This window comes from Heloderma suspectum, chromosome 3 (assembly GCF_057233095.1).
Source record: "Heloderma suspectum isolate Gila_16-S chromosome 3, 16-S_ref, whole genome shotgun sequence".
In the NCBI taxonomy this organism is placed as follows: Eukaryota; Metazoa; Chordata; class Lepidosauria; order Squamata; family Helodermatidae; genus Heloderma; species Heloderma suspectum.
Window position 1 is genome coordinate 179,918,369 of NC_139460.1, and position 18,730 is coordinate 179,937,098.

An 18,730-nucleotide genomic window follows, 5' to 3' on the forward strand; every position below is an offset into this window, starting at 1 on the left:
CTTCTTTGATTCTTTTCCTATTCCTAGGTTGAGTATTGTATAGCTTTTACTTTTACTTTTGGTCTTGGTCTTTTTCTTTGTCTCTCCCAGGTAGTGAATATTTTCCCCTTCCCCTCCACTTGACCTCTTCTTTTTTATCCTTTTTTTTTAAAGATTGTGAACATGTGGCAAGAACATGTGTGTTCATTTTATTTTTGTACAGCACTGCCTAGTATGTTTTAGGTACTTTTATCATTCCCTTTAATAGCGAACTCAGGTGGTTGAGTGCTAACAGGATTGGTGCCAAAATGGGACCACTGAGAAACAAGAGGGAGGTACTGGTGTGCTTGGGGAACCCCAAAGAATGCAGTTCTAAATTACATTTTTAAAAAACACCAGAAAAAAGGGGGGGGGAACCTCTAACAGCCCTTGCATCTGTAAGATCTGGGGCCTCTTTGAAGAGTTTGCTCCTTTCCCCCCCTCATGGGACAAAATATGAAGTGTGTGTGTGCGTGCGTGTGTGTTGTCTGGAATATGCTTGATCCCAGAGGATGGCACTGTGGCTAGGAATGCTTGAAGAATTTGATCTTTCAGATTTCTGATATGAACTGAGCTGATCCACTGCTCCTGGACTAATGAGCAAATTGGAACTTAATTATCCACAGGCTCTTTCATTTCTCAAATGTTTTGATGAAATTTTCTATTTAAAAAAGTATCAAAATACATTTTAAATGCATATTTTGAATGAAGATATGTTTCAAAATGTGTATTTTGAGAGAAAATACATTTTAAAATTCATATTTAAATATTTGTGCAGATTTTAAAATATTGCAAATTGATGTTGAAACAAGGTAGAATGGACTTACAAGTCGCTTGCAAAAATGACATGGAGTGGAAATAGTCTGATTCTCCTATGCCTTTTGTGGGCTCAGTGCTTCTGGGCTGGTTTCTGATTAACTTGCAGCCTGATTCTATCTGCATGTTGGTGTGAAAATAAGCATGCACAGGATTGCAGCTTTAGTTTTTTATCTGTGTTTGTAGTATCAAATTTTGAACTCTCCAGCAACCTGACAACTGTGATAGTTAAATGCATCCTCCATGTTGAGAGGCAGTGAACCTCTGAGCACCAGGTGCAGGGCATATGAAATGGGATATGCCTTCAGCTTCCTGCTTCTAGACTGGCCACTGTTGAATACAGAATGCTGGACTAGATGGACTCTGATCTGGTCCAGCAAGGGAATTATCAAATTCTTTCCTTTGTGTGTTGTTAGCCGCTGGCATCTGTCCATGTCTATAGTGATGCCATAAGCCTCTTCTTGTCTTTTTTCTGCAGGCCAGATGATGAGGACTGGGTGATTGTGTGCCCTGGAGCTCTTTGTGTCATGGTGAAACTGATTGGCAAACTCTACAATGAGGCTTACCCAGAGGTAGGTCCTGTCTTGCTAGTCCTTTGAAGTCTTTGTTGTTTCCTTTCAGTTTGTCTCATTGAAAGGGCTCTTGGGTTCCTCTTTGACAGATTACGAAGTCCCATAGATTAAATACTCAGTCAGGTTGTGTACCTCTCATCTTAAAGATTCCGGCCTTCAGTGAATATTGGTTTGTTTTTATCAAGTATGGCTTTGGGTCTCTTCTTCCTCCTCCTTTGCCTTTTCTTTAAAATTATGGCTTTGCCAACAAGTATTACAGTAGCTAGCCAGCTACAGATTGTGGAACAGGGCCTCTGAACACAAAAGCCAGTAGCTCCTGCTGAAATCTTAGGCTAGTTTTTTTTTTATTAGCCTTCATGGTTGTGAAAAATATTGAGTTAGTTTATCTTAAGAGACAGGAATCCATGAGGGACAAATCGTTGGTACCTACTTCCTGTAATGATGCACTAGTTCCCAATGGACCCCTAAATTTGAAACTTCCCTGTTCGCCACAGTCTCAATCCTGTCCAGGGCTCCAGGTAGCTACTATTTACAGTTAAAAAAAGAAAAGATTTACACAACTCCAAATTTCACATTCATGTCACCAGTAGGTAGGCCCTCAATGTTCAACAGAGAGACTAGGCCCTAGTCATTCGGGTATCAATAGAAGCACCAGCCATGCTAGGGAGAAAATCCAAAAGGGCTCTCAGGAATCCATCCAGATCCATCAGCATCTTGGGGCAAACCATTTTAATTGGCACGCACGTGCGCACACGCACCCCCCCCCCCCCATGGAGGGAGGAAATACTGTCAAGCTTAAACCTTACCAGGAAATGATCCGACTGTGACAAAGGAATAAAAAGAAACGAACAACTCCCATACCTCGACCACCATCATCCTGCCCCCATGAGAACACCAACTTGGAAAATTTGTTGTATGACCTGTAATATGTTAAGCCAATTACACGTTGGGACAGCACCATAGCAGGCATGAGGTCTTGAGCTACCCTTAAAAGCCAACCTCAGCATGGATTTTGAGATCCCCCAGAACCACCATGGGCGGGGTGCTCAGCCCCAAGTCCAAGACCACCACCATCAGCTCAGGCAGGGAGACCTTTGGGCAGCAGAGTGGTTGGTACACCTACATTATCCCCACTATGCCCTGATTACCCAGCACCAGGTAAGAAACAACTACAACACTCAAAACCGATAACTAGTCTTAAAGGATCCTAGTGAGGGAGATGGAATCTTTATAGACTACCATGAACCCCTTCTCCCTGACCATCAAGCTTATGTTAGTGCTGTATGAGGAACCCAGGTGTGCACAGCTGAGAGAGATCAGCTCCTCCCAGCTCAACCACCCAGGTCTCTGTAAGACAAACCAGGTCAGGGAGCTTATTTTTTTACATTTCATATTGGGTACCTATTCCCAAGTGCAAAATACACATGTGTAGTATCATTCGTGATGTATTCCATCTATATAGATTGTGGCTTTGCCTGCAAAATATGCGTGAACAGAGCCTAGTTCTTTCCCACTTGCTGCATGATGTACTTTGTGTGCAAAAGCTGTGATTTACACATGTACATGCTGATAGTGTTGTAGCTCACTGAGGGTGATATGTAGCATAAAGCTATCTTGTTTTCATTTAATAATTACAGGTATGTGTGGGAAAATCTTACTTGAAATGCAGCTCAAGGGGAGGGGAGGCCTATCTCTTCTGTCCCTAGTGTGATCTGAAAGAAACCCCCCCCCCCCCAAGCAATGGACAGCTAGAATGCTTAGATGAAAAAAGTCTATTTCTAAACATATTTTCTCTCAAAATACGCATCTCTAAATGTATTTTATCTGAAACATGTGTCTTTAAAACATATTTTGATACTTTTTTTGAGCCAAGAACTGTGTTGGCATAGTTGGGAAGTGTGACAGCCAGTGGGTAACTAACAGTGCAATCCTATACAAGTTTGCTTGAAGTACATTGCATTGATGTCAATAGTACTTACTCCCAGTTAAGTGGGTATTTGGGGATTGCAGCCTAAGTTCTGACCTGCCCATTAGTCTGGGAGGGGCAGATCAGGCCAGCTCATATTCGAATTTGCCAAGATTGATAGTACTATGCAAGAACAAACATTTATTTATTTATTTATTTATTTATTATAGTTATATCCTGCTGTATAGGTCCCAAATCTATGAATTTGAATTTACTGGAAATACAAAACAGTAATTACCAAGAAAAATATATTTATAGGTTCTGCAACCTAGAGAAGCAAAAGTATAATTTCCAATGCTATGAGGCTGTGAAATGCGATAGAGAGAATACAAGAACTACTTTAAAATATCTGGCACATTGCTGAGTGACACTTTTGCCCTTAGACTTCATCCTGATACAAAATCGTGAGCCTGTCTGCTGATTTCTAATTGCACCTCCTGTATCCCTGACGAATTGTGGGAGTGATATGTAGGAAAATCAATCCATAACAGCTTGGGAAACAGAGACCAGTTTCCTGCCACCATTAATTTTTTTCACTAAAACCCCTTTTTACTGGAATGAACATCCCTGAAAACAGCACATTTTATTCAAATCAAGGCAATCTTGTTATTGGCAGGGCTGCTGTCATAATGAGAACAATCAATTCCTTGTACTCCATTATGGCTATATTGAATTTATTTGGGAGGGAAATACTGATTTACTTAGCCAAGATCTACATAGTTTCTTTTTTTTTCTTGACCTTGCTTTTTGCTGAAGCTAAATAATTATTAGGATGTGAAATATTTAAAGTACAAAAACCATTAGAAGCTACTTTAAAATATATAGATTAAGATGCTTTCTCACGCTGGAAGGATTTGGGGACACAATCTCTTGAGAACTGCTGTGCAAGCCCCACTGAAATGAACAAAGCGATTTTGCACTTTGAGCAACTTCAGTTTGTTAACTATGGTGGGTCTGATCCTGTGGCCTAGTGTGCTGGATACCACCTGTATTTCCACAGTCACCAAGCAAGAGGATTACCAGGATGCTGATGAGCTGCCGTGCATTGCTGATCTCTGGTGCAATAGGCTACTCTTGCTCAACATAGAACTGGGAACAGATGAAGGAAAGGTTCTGTTGTAGAGTGTGTCGGGTGACCCTGCCATTTATTTTTATTGTTTTTTAGAATTTTAATAATTTTTAAAATGTCAGTTCTAACAGTAAAAAGAGACAATTAAGATATCCACTGATATATATATATATATATATATATACACACACACACACACACACACACACACCCGCCCAAAGTATTTAAATAAATTCACACTGAATTTGTTCTTAATAAAGTTAATGTAAGGGGACTGACTATAAGTATTGACACTTTTTCCTTACAGTGGAGGTGACGAATAGATTTAAGGGATTAGACCTGATAGACAGAGTGCCTGAGGAACTATGGACGGAGGTCCGTAACATTGTTCAGGGGGCAGCAACTCAATCCATCCCAAAGAAAAAGAAATGCAAGAAAGCAAAGTGGCTGACTGATGAGGCTTTACAAGTAGCTGAGGAAAGAAGGGAAGTGAAAAGGAAGGGACAAAGGGGAAGATATATCCAACTGAATGCAGAGTTCCAGAGAACAGCAAGGAGAGACAAGAAGGCCTTCTTAAATGAACAATGCAAAGAAATCGAGGAAAACAATAGAATGGGAAAGACTAGAGATCTTTTCAAGAAAATCGGAGATCTCAAGGGAATGTTTTGTACAAAGACGGGCATGATAAAGGACAAAGAAGGCAGGGACCTAACAGAAGCAGATGAGATTAAGGAGAGGTGGAAAGAATACACAGAAGAACTATACAGGAAAGATCTTAATGTCCCTGATAGCCATGATAGTGCGGTCACTGAACTTGAGCCGGACATCCTAGAGGGTGAAGTCAAGTGGGCCTTAGGAAGCATTAGTAACAACAAAGCTAGCGGAGATGACAGACTTCCAGCTGAGCTATCTAAAATCCTAAAAGATGATGCTGTTAAAGTGCTGCACTCAATATGCCAACAAATGTGGAACACTCAACAGTGGCCACAAGACTGGAAAAGGTCAGTTTACATTCCAATTCCAAAGAAGGGCAACGCCAAAGAGTGTTCAAACTACCGCACAATTGCGCTCATTTCACATGCCAGCAAGGTGATGCTCAAAATCCTACAAGCTAGGCTTCAGCAGTATGTGAACTACCGGAAGCACAAGCTGGGTTTCGAAGAGGCAGAGGAACTAGAGATCAAATCGCCAACATTCGCTGGATCATGGAGAAAGCAAGAGAATTCCAGAAAAACGTATATTTCTGCTTCATTGACTACACTAAGGTTTGATTGTGGGGATCACAACAAACTGGCAAATTCTTAAAGAGATGGGAGTACCAGACCACCTTACCTGTCTCCTGAGAAACCTGTACGAGGGCCAAGAAGCAACACTAAGAACCGGACATGGAACAACCGATTGGTTCAAAATTGGGAAAGGAGTATGACAAGGTTGTATATTGTTGCCCTGCTTATTTAATTTATATGCAGAGTACATCATGAAAATCATACATACAGGTTGGATGAATCACAGGTTGGAATTAAGATTGCCGGGAGAATTATCAACAACCTCAGATACGCAGACGATACCACCCTAATGGCAGAAAGCGAAGAGGATGTAAAGAGCCTCTTGTGGAGGGTGAAAGAGGAGAGTGCAAAAGCTGGTTTGAAACTCAACATTAAAAAAACTAAGATCATGGCATCTGGCCCCATCACTTCCTGGCATATAGAAGGGGGAGAAATGGAAGCAGTGACAGATTTTATTTTCTTGGGCTCCAAGATCACCGCAGACGGTGACTGTAGCCATGAAATTAAAAGACGCTTGCTCCTTGGGAGGAAAGCTATGGCCAACCTAGACAGCATAGTAAGAAGCAGAGACATCACCTTGCCGACAAAGGTCCGTCTAATCAAAGCTATGGTTTTCCCAGTAATAATGTATGGCTGTGAGAGCTGGACTATAAGGAAGGCTGAGCGCCGAAGAATTGATGCTTTCAAACTGTGGTGCTGGAGAAGACTCTTACGAGTCCTCTGGACTGCAAGGAGGTCAAATCAGTCCATCCTAAAGGAAATCAACCCTGAGTGCTCATTGGAAGGACAGATACTGAAGCTGAAGCTCAAATATTTTGGCCACCTAATGTGAAGAGAAAACTCCCTGGAAAAGACCCTGATGCTGGGAAAGATTGAAGGCAAAAGGAGAAGGGGATGGGGATGGCAGAGGATGAGATGGCTAGATAGTATCACTGATGCAATAAATATGAACTTGAGCACAGTCCGGGAGAGAGCGGAGGACAGGAAGGCCTGGCGTGCTATGGTCCATGGGGTCACGAAGAGTCAGACACGACTTAACGACTGAACAACAACCATTTCCATAGTTTTCCATGTTTTAACTAGCAGCTGTTTTAATTTGGGAGGGTTACTGATTCCACATTTGCTGGCTGCAGAACAGGCCAATGGGTTCCAGTCCAGATCATCATTTTGTGATGCTGGATCAATACCAGTCCATTCATATAACCCAAAAGAGCAAGTAAAGGATTTGAACATAACACATATATCCAGCCATCAATTCAATAATTTGAGGGTGCAGTCCTATGCATGTTAAGACAGAAAAACATCCTACAATTGCCAGCATGGCTGGCTGGGGGGGTGCTGGGACTTGTAAAGCTTTTTTCTGTCTCAACATGTTAGGAATGTGCCCTGAAAGTCAGGTGTGCTGGACCCAGACTTAATCATGTTTTGAGTAGACCCACTGAAATCAATGATACTGAATTTAGTCATGACTACATTAAGTCCCATTGAGTGGGTCTACTGTATGCATGATTAAATCTGGATCGAACCCAGTCTTTTTGGATAAGTCTACCATATGTGAAAAAGATTAGCATTAGGCTGACAGCATCTGAAACAGGAGTCACTTACATTAGCATAGATTTCATTAAGACAAGCAGGAATCATGAATCAACTATGCAGCATTTTATAATGATTTTTCTAATAGGCATGTATGATGATAATAGGCTTTAAAACCTGTTAAAAAGATAAGAGTGCCAAATATTTTTAGAAATTGAAAGCTGAAAATGTTTTTCAAAATCGTTCATGAAGCTGTTTCCTAATGAGTAATCAAAGGATAACAAAATGCTGTATATTTGGATATTAATCCCTTCTCTGTTTCAGCTATCCTATACACCAGGGTGGGCCCCAGGCCTTTTTTGCCTGGTCCCACTCCCTCCCCCCCCCGCTGCCCCCACCAGATTTGCCACTGAAATTTGGTAGCACAGCAGCAAAAAAGGGCTGTTTTAAAAGAACAAATTGGTCTTTTTTTCTGTGGCAAATCTGGTGCTGCAGAGATGCAGCCCCCAGTGGATTCCTGGGTGGGGGTGGGGGGATTGTCCATCCCTGATATATACTACTAGCAAACATATTCTCCAAATGTGTATTCTTACATAGCCAAAATGGCACAATCTATGTGCGAGGAGGAGTTGCCACCAGGCTCAGGGGAAACCCAAGGTTTGCAAAAGTACAAAACCCCCAAAGTACAAAAAATTGAGGAGTGGGATCAAAACAACCAAAAAAGGACTGAATATGCTCTGTGGCCACAGAATGCTGACTGACAGTTGAGAGGGAACAATGGAAAATTTGGGGGTGGGGGAGGGGCAAAGGGGAAATGGAATGGAGTATCCTCAAAGAGGCCACTGTTGGCTGGCTGAACTCCTGAACAGGAGCACTCCACACTGCATCATTTTATTGCTGGTCTTACTTGCTGCCCATTTATGTGTCAGGGCGGAAACTGAGCCGATAGAACCCCAGAGCAGTTCTGATTCTGAGGAGGATCAGCAGTCCGTGGGAGAGGAGCCAGCTCATCCCTCACCGGCACAGCATCTGGCAGAGATTCCTCCTGCTGGCATTCCTGAGATAGATAGTGATCCTAGCAGTGAGAAAGTGCGGGAACGGGGCTTGCTAGACGCTCGACGCAGATGCAGGGAGCGACGAGCGACGGAGGGCGCAGAAAGGAGGCGTAGCGCCCATTTGGCGCGCAAGCAACAGCCACCTCCCATGGACCCAAGGGAAAGAGGGAGGATCTCTCCCTAGCCCATAAGTTCAGGGTCTTCAAGTGACTGTCCTTCAAACGGGGATCAACTGCCTACTTGGCGCATAGGCTACTCTGCTGTTCCTTGCTTAGTCGCTGGTGACTAGCATCTGAAAGAGTCATTAAGTTGTAAAAGGATTAAAGCCTTGAAAAGAATCCTTTCGTCTGTGTCTTGAGTTGGCTGTTGGAGTCTACTGAAAGAGACTGCTAGGGCGCTCCTGACATTATGCACAAGGGGGGAGATTAGATTGGATGCCTCTGGTTCCCAGCTTGAGTATAAGCAGATGTACTGAGTTTATAGGGTTGATGGCTTGTCAGTGAACATATCAAAAGTTGCTAGATTTTATGTTGACAGTGCCTGAATGTTCTCCTTACAAGAGGAGGACATTTTTGAGAGGGTTACTGCTCTCAAAGGACTCTGAAAGAGGGATTGTTTCTAAATTTTCTGTTTGCTGTGGTAGTGGTGGGCAATCTCCTATCAGTTTTAGAGCTTCTTTACATGGGGATTATATTGTGCGATCACGTTTGCTCACGGATGTTTGCAGGTCCTTTACACAGCACTGTCAACCTCCAGGGCGTCTCCCGCACTTTTTGACCTTTATCCCGCTTTTAAAAAGATTGGTGATAACACAATAAGGGACTTTAATCCAATCGATTGGCTGTGTGTAATGACGGCATTGCGCTATAATCATGGTGCCATCTAGGGGCTGTAAAATGAAACATATTGAACTTCCCAAGAAAGGAAGTCCCTGATTCAAAGCACATGTCCACCCATGTAAAGGAGCTGATCTTAGTACTGCAAAGAATCTGGAAGCAGAAAGCCCCAATAAGGATGCAGGATTTCAGCCCTGTGTGATGAACCCTTCAGTCTTGCTTTCAACAGGAGAACAGTATTGTTGTTTTTTAAATAGAATCCCAGGAAGGGTTTCCTTCCAGAAACAATTGGGTTACAGCACTTGCGAACTTGCCAAGGCAAATGCTTTTAGGGCAGATGCCAGACACTAGCCTGGATTCTACATTTTGGGGAAGATTCCCACAGTGGACCGCTTCCTCAGTGGGCCCACCTCCTCCATGCTGCTGCCCAGTCAGTTGCCCTCTCCCTGGGGGCCCAAGGTGCATGAACAAATTTGTCCCAACATTTCTCCTCAATATTCTCCTCTTAATATTACATATACATATATTAACTAAATATCCACTATTCTGCTTCAACATAAGCCATTCAAAGATTTTCAGTAGGAATAGTATGTAGTAGGAATGGTATGTGCAGAAACAATCAGTTTTTGATGAACTTTGATATGTAGTAATGAACGTTTGATACTATCTGAGAGCAGACATGCCTTAGTAATCTGCATTTCATAACTGACTCAAAATATAATCTAGTAATGTTATATTAACTTCATTCATTAATTGTGTCCCTCACAATCAAAATTTTGATTCTGAAAGCTGAATGTTGAATTTTGGGGTGAGATTCCTACACTAAAGTCTGAATTTCAAATTCTGAAAACCTGACAAATTTAGACATGTAGTGGAATTTTGTTTCATTTTGTTTTTTACCTACCTTGTGTATTTCACATCAGAGTGCTGGACGTCCTCAGAGCCAACTAGCAAGCCCTTCATATATGTTCTTTCTCCCTCCCTCCTTGTATTGTTTCAGTTATCATGGGAAATTCAATATGCTGTGGCTGATCATATTCAGTCCTTAGTGAGGTTGGAGAAGAACCGTCAAGTGGCATGTGGAGCTGGCCTGCTGGACACTGTTGTCACCTCCTGCCTAGATGTGCTGCACGATACCAACTGTCCTGTGCACCTGCCCCTTATCAGGCTCTTTGAAAAGCTCGCATCCCAGTCCATTGAGCCTGCTGTCTTAAGGTAATGTGTGTGTCTTTCATGGAATAAGGTTCTGGATCATTTGGGGCCCATGGACTCAACCCAGCCACTGGACCCCCTTCTCAGCAGAATGCTCTGGCGAGGCAGAGCCTCCTCTGACCATTATCTTCCTTTTGAAGAGTGGCATCACTGCCGAGGCTCCTGAAGCATCTTCTCATTTCAAAGACAGGTGGAGAACTGCTGAAGACTCATCCAAGACTCCATGTCTGCACAGTCTTGCTTCCCTAAATGAACTACTCAGGGAAGCAGTGCTTGCTGTACCCTAAAGCTGTTCATGAGGCACTGATTCTGATCTGGCAGGGTGTCTCCTTTCATGCTAGGAGGAGCATCTGCTGGGTGAGAAGCTTCCAAGAGAGGCTTCCAACCTTGCACAAGGAGGGGTGGGGACCAGAGGAAACTGTGGAGAGAAGAAGTGGCTAATAGTTGGGCCATCCCTGATTTAGGGAACACATTGAGCCCTAAGACATCTCAATATGCCCCTTAGCAAAGGAGTTATGTCCTATAACTTCATCAGTGCTTTCAATCAACTTAACTCAGTCCTACATTCTTCCTCTTGCTTTAAGTCAGGATTACGTCTTCTCTATCCCAAGCTCTTTTGTCCTTATCCTTTACATAAAGTGTAGCTCATACTAGCAGACTCAACTGCGGTAGACTGGAAGCATGCCTTTTATAGATGCTGGACATGGGGGAAATTTTACCCTTCATTAATTTCAACAATTCTTGGATTGCGGGAGGGGATATTTTCAGGAGCAGCCAGGAAAGTACAACACATGAAAATGAAATGAAGGTACTCACACATTCCTTCTTTATACATGTGCTTGTATTTTGTCAGCTGGCAAGGCTCTTCATGGTTCTGAGGAGACTTTTAGAAGGTAATGTGGCTTTTAAAAGATTGGGGGTGCTTCCAGGTGAGGCTTTTATTGTGCCACCAGCCTGCTGTATTCACAGAATTTTAGTGGGGGTGGGGGTGTTCAGACTATGGCAGCTTCCACTCATAACCCTCCTGTATATTTCCACTGCTCATTCCATCATTTTTCTTATTGTGGAAAATCTGTTAAGTAAGAAAAGATGGAATAGCTGCAGAATGCTTTCGAATTGTGAATGCTAGGTCCCCCCCATCTGGAAGCACCCAAAATGTTCTATCTGATTAATTTCTTCAGAGGTAAGTGGCTAAGTTTTTATAGAGAGTCTTTGCATATCAGAGTTACAGCCCGGTCACAAGTAAAGGTCAGTATTCTAGGGATGTACAAAACACCTACCTGGTTCTGCGCTGGGGCATCTGCACTGGGGGGGAGGCACTCTGTCCCTCCCCCCGGAATCCTCCCCAGCCGGTTCCGCTCCATGGCAGGTCCACGGAGCCACCGGCTGGGGCCAGTTGCAGCCGGAGTTCCAGCCGCGGCTGGGCTGCTGCGGCCGCAAATGGCGGCCGTCATAGTGGCCACCATTTGTGTCCTTCCAGGCTGCTGCGATAGGCTACTTAAGTATTTACGTAGCCTATCACGGCAAAGAGCAGGGGCACAAATGGCAGCCGCTACGCCATTTGCCCCCCTGCTCTTTGCCGTGATAGGCTATGTAAGTATTTACATAGTAAGTATTTACTACATAGTAATACTATGTAATATTTACATAGTAAGTATTTACGTAGCCTAAGTATTTACGTAGTAAGTATTTATGTAGCCTATCACGGTAAAGGCAGCTACGCAAATGGCAGCCGCTACGCCATTTGCGTGGCTACCTTTACTGTGATAGGCTACGTAAATACTTACTATGTAAATACTTAGGCTACGTAAATTCTTACTATGTAAATATTACATAGTAAGTATTACTATGTAGTAAATACTTACTACATAAATACTTACGTAGCCTATCATGGCAGCCTGGAAGGACGCAAATGGCGGCCGGTACGACGGACGCTATTTGCAGCCGCAGCAGCTGGCCAAGAGACCAGCTGCCGCTGGAGCCTCTGCCACCTCCGCATCCGCCCCAGGTAAGCTTTGTTCCAGGGGGATTCCGCGGGGTGGCGGGGGGTAGAGGCCGTTCTGCCATGGGTTTTGGGGGGCTGAATGCCAGTGCATTCGGCCTCACTGAAATCCATGGCGGAATTCTCCACCATCCGTACAGTACTTTTCTCAATTCCTTACAAAGAGAATAGTGAAAGACCCCAGCCTTCTCCTCTCTGTCCCATTCTGGATCACCTGCATTTTAAGAGAATGTTGCAATCAATTTAAAGACTGGGAAGAAGATCCAGTACCTGATATATATGAAAATGGTTGTCTTGAGTTCTCATACCACTCTGTTGTCAGCACTATCCACTTCTAGCATGCAGTGGTTGAAAGTCCAAATCCAATTTTTTTTTCCAAGTCCAAATTTTTGCTAAAAAATTAAACCACACACATGACCTGATTAGGGATCTCACCCTGTTTGAGAATATCTGCTTGGAATCTCCAAGCCGGAGAAAGGGTCTGATCTCCATTTAATGTCATATAATGATAGATGCAAAATTTGACCAATTTTCCAGACTCAGGGCTGTTTGGGAGGCAGACCTAGGTCTGTCTATCTTTGACTTAGCATGGAAAAATATGTGGTCACTACCTTCATTAAAATCTGTTTCCTGTTCAGTATGGGAAGTAACTCTAAAGTTGCTTTACAGATGGTATCTTACTCCAGTAAAATTGAGTTTTATGAACCCTTCTTTATCCCCTAATTGTTGGAGAGGATGCACGGAATGCGGGTCCTTCTTTCACGTGTGGTGGCCTTGCCCCCATGTGTCAGATTTCTGGGATTGCATTTTTAATCAGATTTCTATTATTATTACTAAACAATTAGTTCCCAAACTTCAGTACTTGGGCCGTGTTTCCACGACACAGAAGGAGAAGCTAATGGAGGAGTACTGGATTTTTTAAAAGAGGAATTGGCTTTGCTGTGAGCAGGGTTCCACGAGCAGATTCTCCTCAGCAGTAAACATCACGTCACAGAACATACTTCCTGATGGGGTGGGGGTTTGAGTGAACATCATTTGACTGGCAGGAACTGCTCAACCAATAAGAGAGGCTTCCCCCCTCTCCCCCCCCTTTCTCCTTTCCCCTGAAAGTCCAGATGCACCTGCATTTCAGGAGCAAGCCTCATTGAGCACAATGGGAGTAACTTCCAAGTAAACACTCATATGCTTGTGCTGGGAAAGGGGGTGGGGGAGAACACAAAGATGGAAACCAGCCCCCATTTTAACCCACAGGACCTCATTGAACATAATGGGAGTTACTTCTGATGAGACAGTAAAGGGTTTGTTGTGGGAAAGAGAGCAGTAAACACAAAGACAGAAACCAGCCCCCACTGTAACCCGCAGGATAGCTATAACCAAGGTGTGAAGAACATACTTCCTAAGGCAATGAACCGCAGCCTGAAGATCGCACTTAATCGCACTTAAGGAATTGAGCTTTAACGTGTGCCATTTGGCCCATTTCAACTGAGGGGGAATCTCTGTAAGTTCTGATGTGGGCTAGGGATGTCAGAGAATTCCGCCACGGATCTTGGTGAGGCTGAATGCCAGTGCATTCGGCTCCCTGAAAACTGTGGCGGAATGGCCTGCCACCCCCCTGACCCCCCGCGGATCCCCCCCAGGACAAGACTTACCTGGGGCGGATGTTCCAGGCGGCGACGGCTCTGGCGGTGGCTTCGGCGGCGGTGGCGGCTGGTCTTCCGACCAGCTGCCGCCGCCACCATTTGCAGTCTGGAGGGTTTTTTTTTTTTTACGTAGCCTATCACGGCTGGGTTAAAAAAAAAAAGACGCATACGCAAATGGCAGCGGCTACGGCTATCGCCATTTGCATTCCTTATTTTTGGTCGTCTTAGTCTACGTAAATATTTACGTAGACTATGACGGCGAAAATAAAGGGAAATGCAAATTGCGTAGCGGGCGCTATTTGCACCCCTTTTTGATTCGCCATTTTAGCCTACGTAAATATTTACGTAGGCTAAAGCGGAGAATCAAAAAGGGATGCAAATAGTGCCCGCTACGCTATTTGCGTTCCCCTTTATTTTCGCCGTCATAGTCTACATAAATATTTACGTAGACTAAGATGGCCAAAAATAAGGAATGCAAATGGCGGCGGCCATAGCCGCCACCATTTGCATACGCGGGTTTTTTTTGTTTTGTTTTTACCCAGAGCCCTCCGCGGCCAGAAATCCGGCTGCGGACAGCTCTGGTCTGAGTCTGGCCAGCTGCTCTGCGGAGCCGCCGCGGAGCACAGCCGGCCGTCGAGGATTCCGGGGGGGAGGACTGGATCACCTCCCCCCCGTCGAGGATTCCGGTGGGAGGGACGGAACGCCTCCCCCCCACCATGAACATAATCCACGGAAAGGTAAGTGACTTTCGTACATCCCTAATGTGGGCATTCAAAGGCAAGCCTCATTCAGCACAATGGGAGTTACTTCTGAGGAGACCCTAATGGGTTGTGGGGAAGAGATGGAACCCAGCACCCATTTTAACACACAGGATCTCTATAAGGGAGCTGTGACATAGTTACTTCCTAAGGCAATGAATTGGAGCCTCGGGATCACGCTTAACTGCACTTACAAAATTGGGCTTTAACATGTGCCATGTTAATTGAGGGCTTCTCTGTTATTTCTGTGGTCATTGAGAGGGCAAGCCTCATTCAGCACAATGGGAGGAAACGCCCCTTGACTGGGTCATGGTGAAAGGCACACCGCTGGGCAGGGCTAGCATACACAAGCTAAATGTGGGGGCTGGGGCACACAGCAACTATACCGGGCAAACCTGACTTAAGGAAAATCAGACTTTAAGCAGTCTCAGGAAATCTGGTTTTTCCCTGATAAGCTCCAGGGTGGCTGGCCATGACGTCATGTATCCCTAATGACCTCAACACACAGCTAGCTCAGAGTAAATGGCTGGTGGAAACACCCCCTTGCACTCCTCTCCCAATTTACAGGTACAAAATTATTACATAGGGAACTTTTACTTTTTCTTTTTACAGGAGCTCAACTTACAAGAGCAGGGGGGTGGAAATCTTCAGATTTTACTTTAGAGATTTGGTACAATCATGTATGAAATCTTGCCCTGATGGAAAAGCTAACTCATAACTTAAGAATGGCAAAGGAGCATACTAATTCTGAGGCCTTTGATACTACATGGCTTCCTTTTGTCACCCATGTATCTGAAATCTCAAACAAGTAATAAAGATTTTTTTTTGAGAAAGAGAGAGAGAATGGTGAAAGGAAGCTAAAACAGTTTTCATACTGTTTTCAGAAGGCTGCCAACTTTTTTAAAATCAGGAAGATCTACTGATGGGAAAATTGCCTGCTGAATTTCTGTTGCCACATGGCTGTTATAGGCACAAGCGACCTCTGTCATCCCCTAAAAGCTGGCAATACTGTCCCTCCAGAAGATAATGTTTCTCAGATCATGCCTATGGAAACTATTAACATGCAGAGGGGACTATTATGGCATGCTTTTTATACTTGTTGTTGTTTATTTGTTCAGTCGCTTCCGACTCTTCATGACTTCATGGACCAGCCCACGCCAGAGCTTCCTGTTGGCCGTCGCCACCTCAGCTCCCCCAGGGTCAAGTCCGTCACCTCCAGAATATCATCCATCCATCTTGCCCTTGGTCGGTCTCTCTTCCTTTTGCCTTCCACTTTCCCTAGCATCAGCATCTTCTCCAGGGTATCCTGTCTTCTCATGATGTGGCCAAAGTACTTCAGTTTTGCCTGTAATATCCTTCCCTCAAGTGAGCTGTCTGGCTTTATTTCCTGGAGTATGGACTGGTTTGATCTTCTTGCAGTCCAAGGCACTCTCAGAATTTTCCTCCAGCACCACAGTTCAGAAGCATCTATCTTCCTTCACTCAGCCTTCCTTATGGTCCAGCTCTCGCAGCCATAGGTTACTACGGGGAATACCATTGCTTTAACTATGCGGACCTTTGTTGTCAGTGTGATGTCTCTGCTCTTCACTATTTTATCAAGATTTGTCATTGCTGTCCTCCCAAGAAGTAAACATCTTCTGATTTCCTGGCTGCAGTCAGCGTCTGCAGTAATCGTTGCGCCTAGAAAGACAAAGTCTGTCACTGCCTCCACGTTTTCTCCCTCTATTTGCCAGTTATCAATCAAGCTGGTTGCCATAATCTTGGTTTTTTTGAGGTTTAACTGCAACCCAGCTTTTGCACTTTCTTCTTTCACCTTCGTCATGAGGTTCCTCAGCTCCTCCTCGCTTTCAGCCATCGAAGTGGTATCATCTGCATATCGGAGATTGTTAATGTTTCTTCCAGCGGTTTTAACTCCAGCCTTGGCTTCATCAAGCCCAGCACGTCGCATGATGTGTTCTGTGTACAGGTTGAATAGGTAGGGTGAGAGTATACAATTCTGCCGTACTCCTTTCCCAATCTTAAACCAGTCCGTTGTTCTGTGGTCTGTTCTTACCGTTGTTACTTGGTCGTTATACAGATTCCTCAGGAGGCAGACAAGATGACTTGGTATCCCCATGCCACCAAGAACTTGCCACAATTTGTGATGATCCACACAATCAAAGGCTTTAGAATAGTCAATAAAACAGAAATAGATGTTTTTCTGAAACTCCCTGGCTTTCTCCATTATCCAGTGGATATTGGCAATTTGGTCTCTAGTTCCTCTGCCTTTTCTAAACCCAGCTTGTACATCTGGCAATTCTCGTTTCATGAATTGCTGGAGTCTACCTTGCAAGATCTTGAGCATTACCTTACTGGCATGTGAAATAAGTGCCACTGTTCGATAGTTTGAACATTCTTTGGTGCTTCCCTTTTTTGGTATGGGGATATAGGTTGATTTTTTCCAATCTGTTGGCCATTCTTGTGTTTTCCAAATTTGCTGGCATATGGCATGCATCACCTTGACAGCATCATCTTGCAAGATTTTGAACAATTCAGCTGGGATACCGTCGTCTCCTGCTGCCTTGTCATTAGCAGTGCTTCTTAAGGCGCATTCAATCTCACCCTTCAGGATGTCTGGCTCTAGCTCACTGACCACACCGTCAAATCTATCCCCGATATTATTATCCTTCCTATACCGATCTTCCGTATATTCTTTCCACCTTTTCTTGATCTCTTCTGCTTCTGTTAGGTCCTTGCCATCTTTGTTTTTGATCATACCCATTTTTGCCTGGAATTTACCTCCGATGTTTCTAATTTTCTGGAAGAGGTCTCTTGTCCTTCCTATTCTATTATCTTCTTCCACTTCCGCGCATTGCTTGTTTAAAAATAATTCCTTATCTCTTCTGGCTAACCTCTGGAATTTTGCATTGAATTGGGCATATCTCCCCCTATCACTGTTGCCTTTTGCTTTCCTTCTTTCTTGGGCTGCTTCCAGTGTCTCAGCAGACAACCATCTTGCCTTCTTGGTTTTCTTTTTCTTTGGGACGTTTTTTGTTGCCGCCTGCTGAACAATGTTGCGAACTTCTGTCCATAGTTCTTCCGGGACCCTATCTACTAAATCTAGTCCCTTAAATCTATTCTTCACCTCCACTGCATATTCATGAGGAATATTAGTGAGCTCATATCTAACTGATCTGTGGGTCTTCCCTATTCTCTTTAGTCTGATCTAAATTGTGCAATAAGAAGTTCGTGATCTGAACTACAATCAGCTCCAGGTCTTGTTTTTACCAACTGCATAGATGTCTGCCACCTTTGGCTACAAAGGATGTAGTCAATCTGATTTCAGTGTCGACCATCTGGTGAAGTCCATGTATAAAGTCGTCTCTTAGGTTGTTGGAAGAGAGTGTTTGTTATGCACAATGAGTTGTCTTGGCAAAATTCTATCAGCCTATGTCCTGCTTCATTTTGTTCTCCCAGACCATGCTTGCCTGTAATTCCAGGTGTTGTTTGATTACCCACCTTTGCATTCCCGTCTCCTGTAATGAAAATAACATCTTTTTTTGGCATGCTATCCAGTAGGTGCTGCAGATCCTCATAGAACTGATCTACTTCTGCTTTTTCAGCATCTGTGGTAGGGGCGTATATTTGGATCACTGTGATGTTAAATGGCTTACTCTGAATTCGAATTGAGATCATTCTGTCATTTTTTGGATTGTATCCAAGCACTGCTTTAGCCACTTTATTATTAATTATGAAGGCTACTCCATTTCTTCTGTGGTCCTCTTGTCCACAGTAGTAGATCTGGTGGTCATTTGATGTGAAACGGCCCATTCCATTCCATTTCAGTTCACTGACACCCAAAATGTCTATATTTAATCTTGACATCTCCCCAATAACCACATCCAATTTGCCCTGGCTCATAGATCTTACATTCCAGGTTCCTATGGTGTGTTGATCTTTAGAACATCGGATTCGTCGTTCACCACCA

General features: G+C 43.9%; 1 protein-coding gene across 4 annotated transcripts in view; it reads left to right on the top strand.

Moving 5' to 3' along the window:
- WDFY4 (WDFY family member 4) overlaps positions 1-18,730 on the top strand; it is a 415,677-nt gene that overhangs the window by 67,658 nt on the left and 329,289 nt on the right. For all 4 annotated transcript variants that reach the window (XM_084845114.1, XM_084845112.1, XM_084845113.1 and 1 more), the window contains 2 exons: positions 1,313-1,406; positions 10,152-10,366. In XM_084845114.1, the coding sequence (XP_084701240.1) occupies positions 1,313-1,406; positions 10,152-10,366 (309 nt within the window). The remainder of the gene's footprint in view (positions 1-1,312; positions 1,407-10,151; positions 10,367-18,730) is intronic.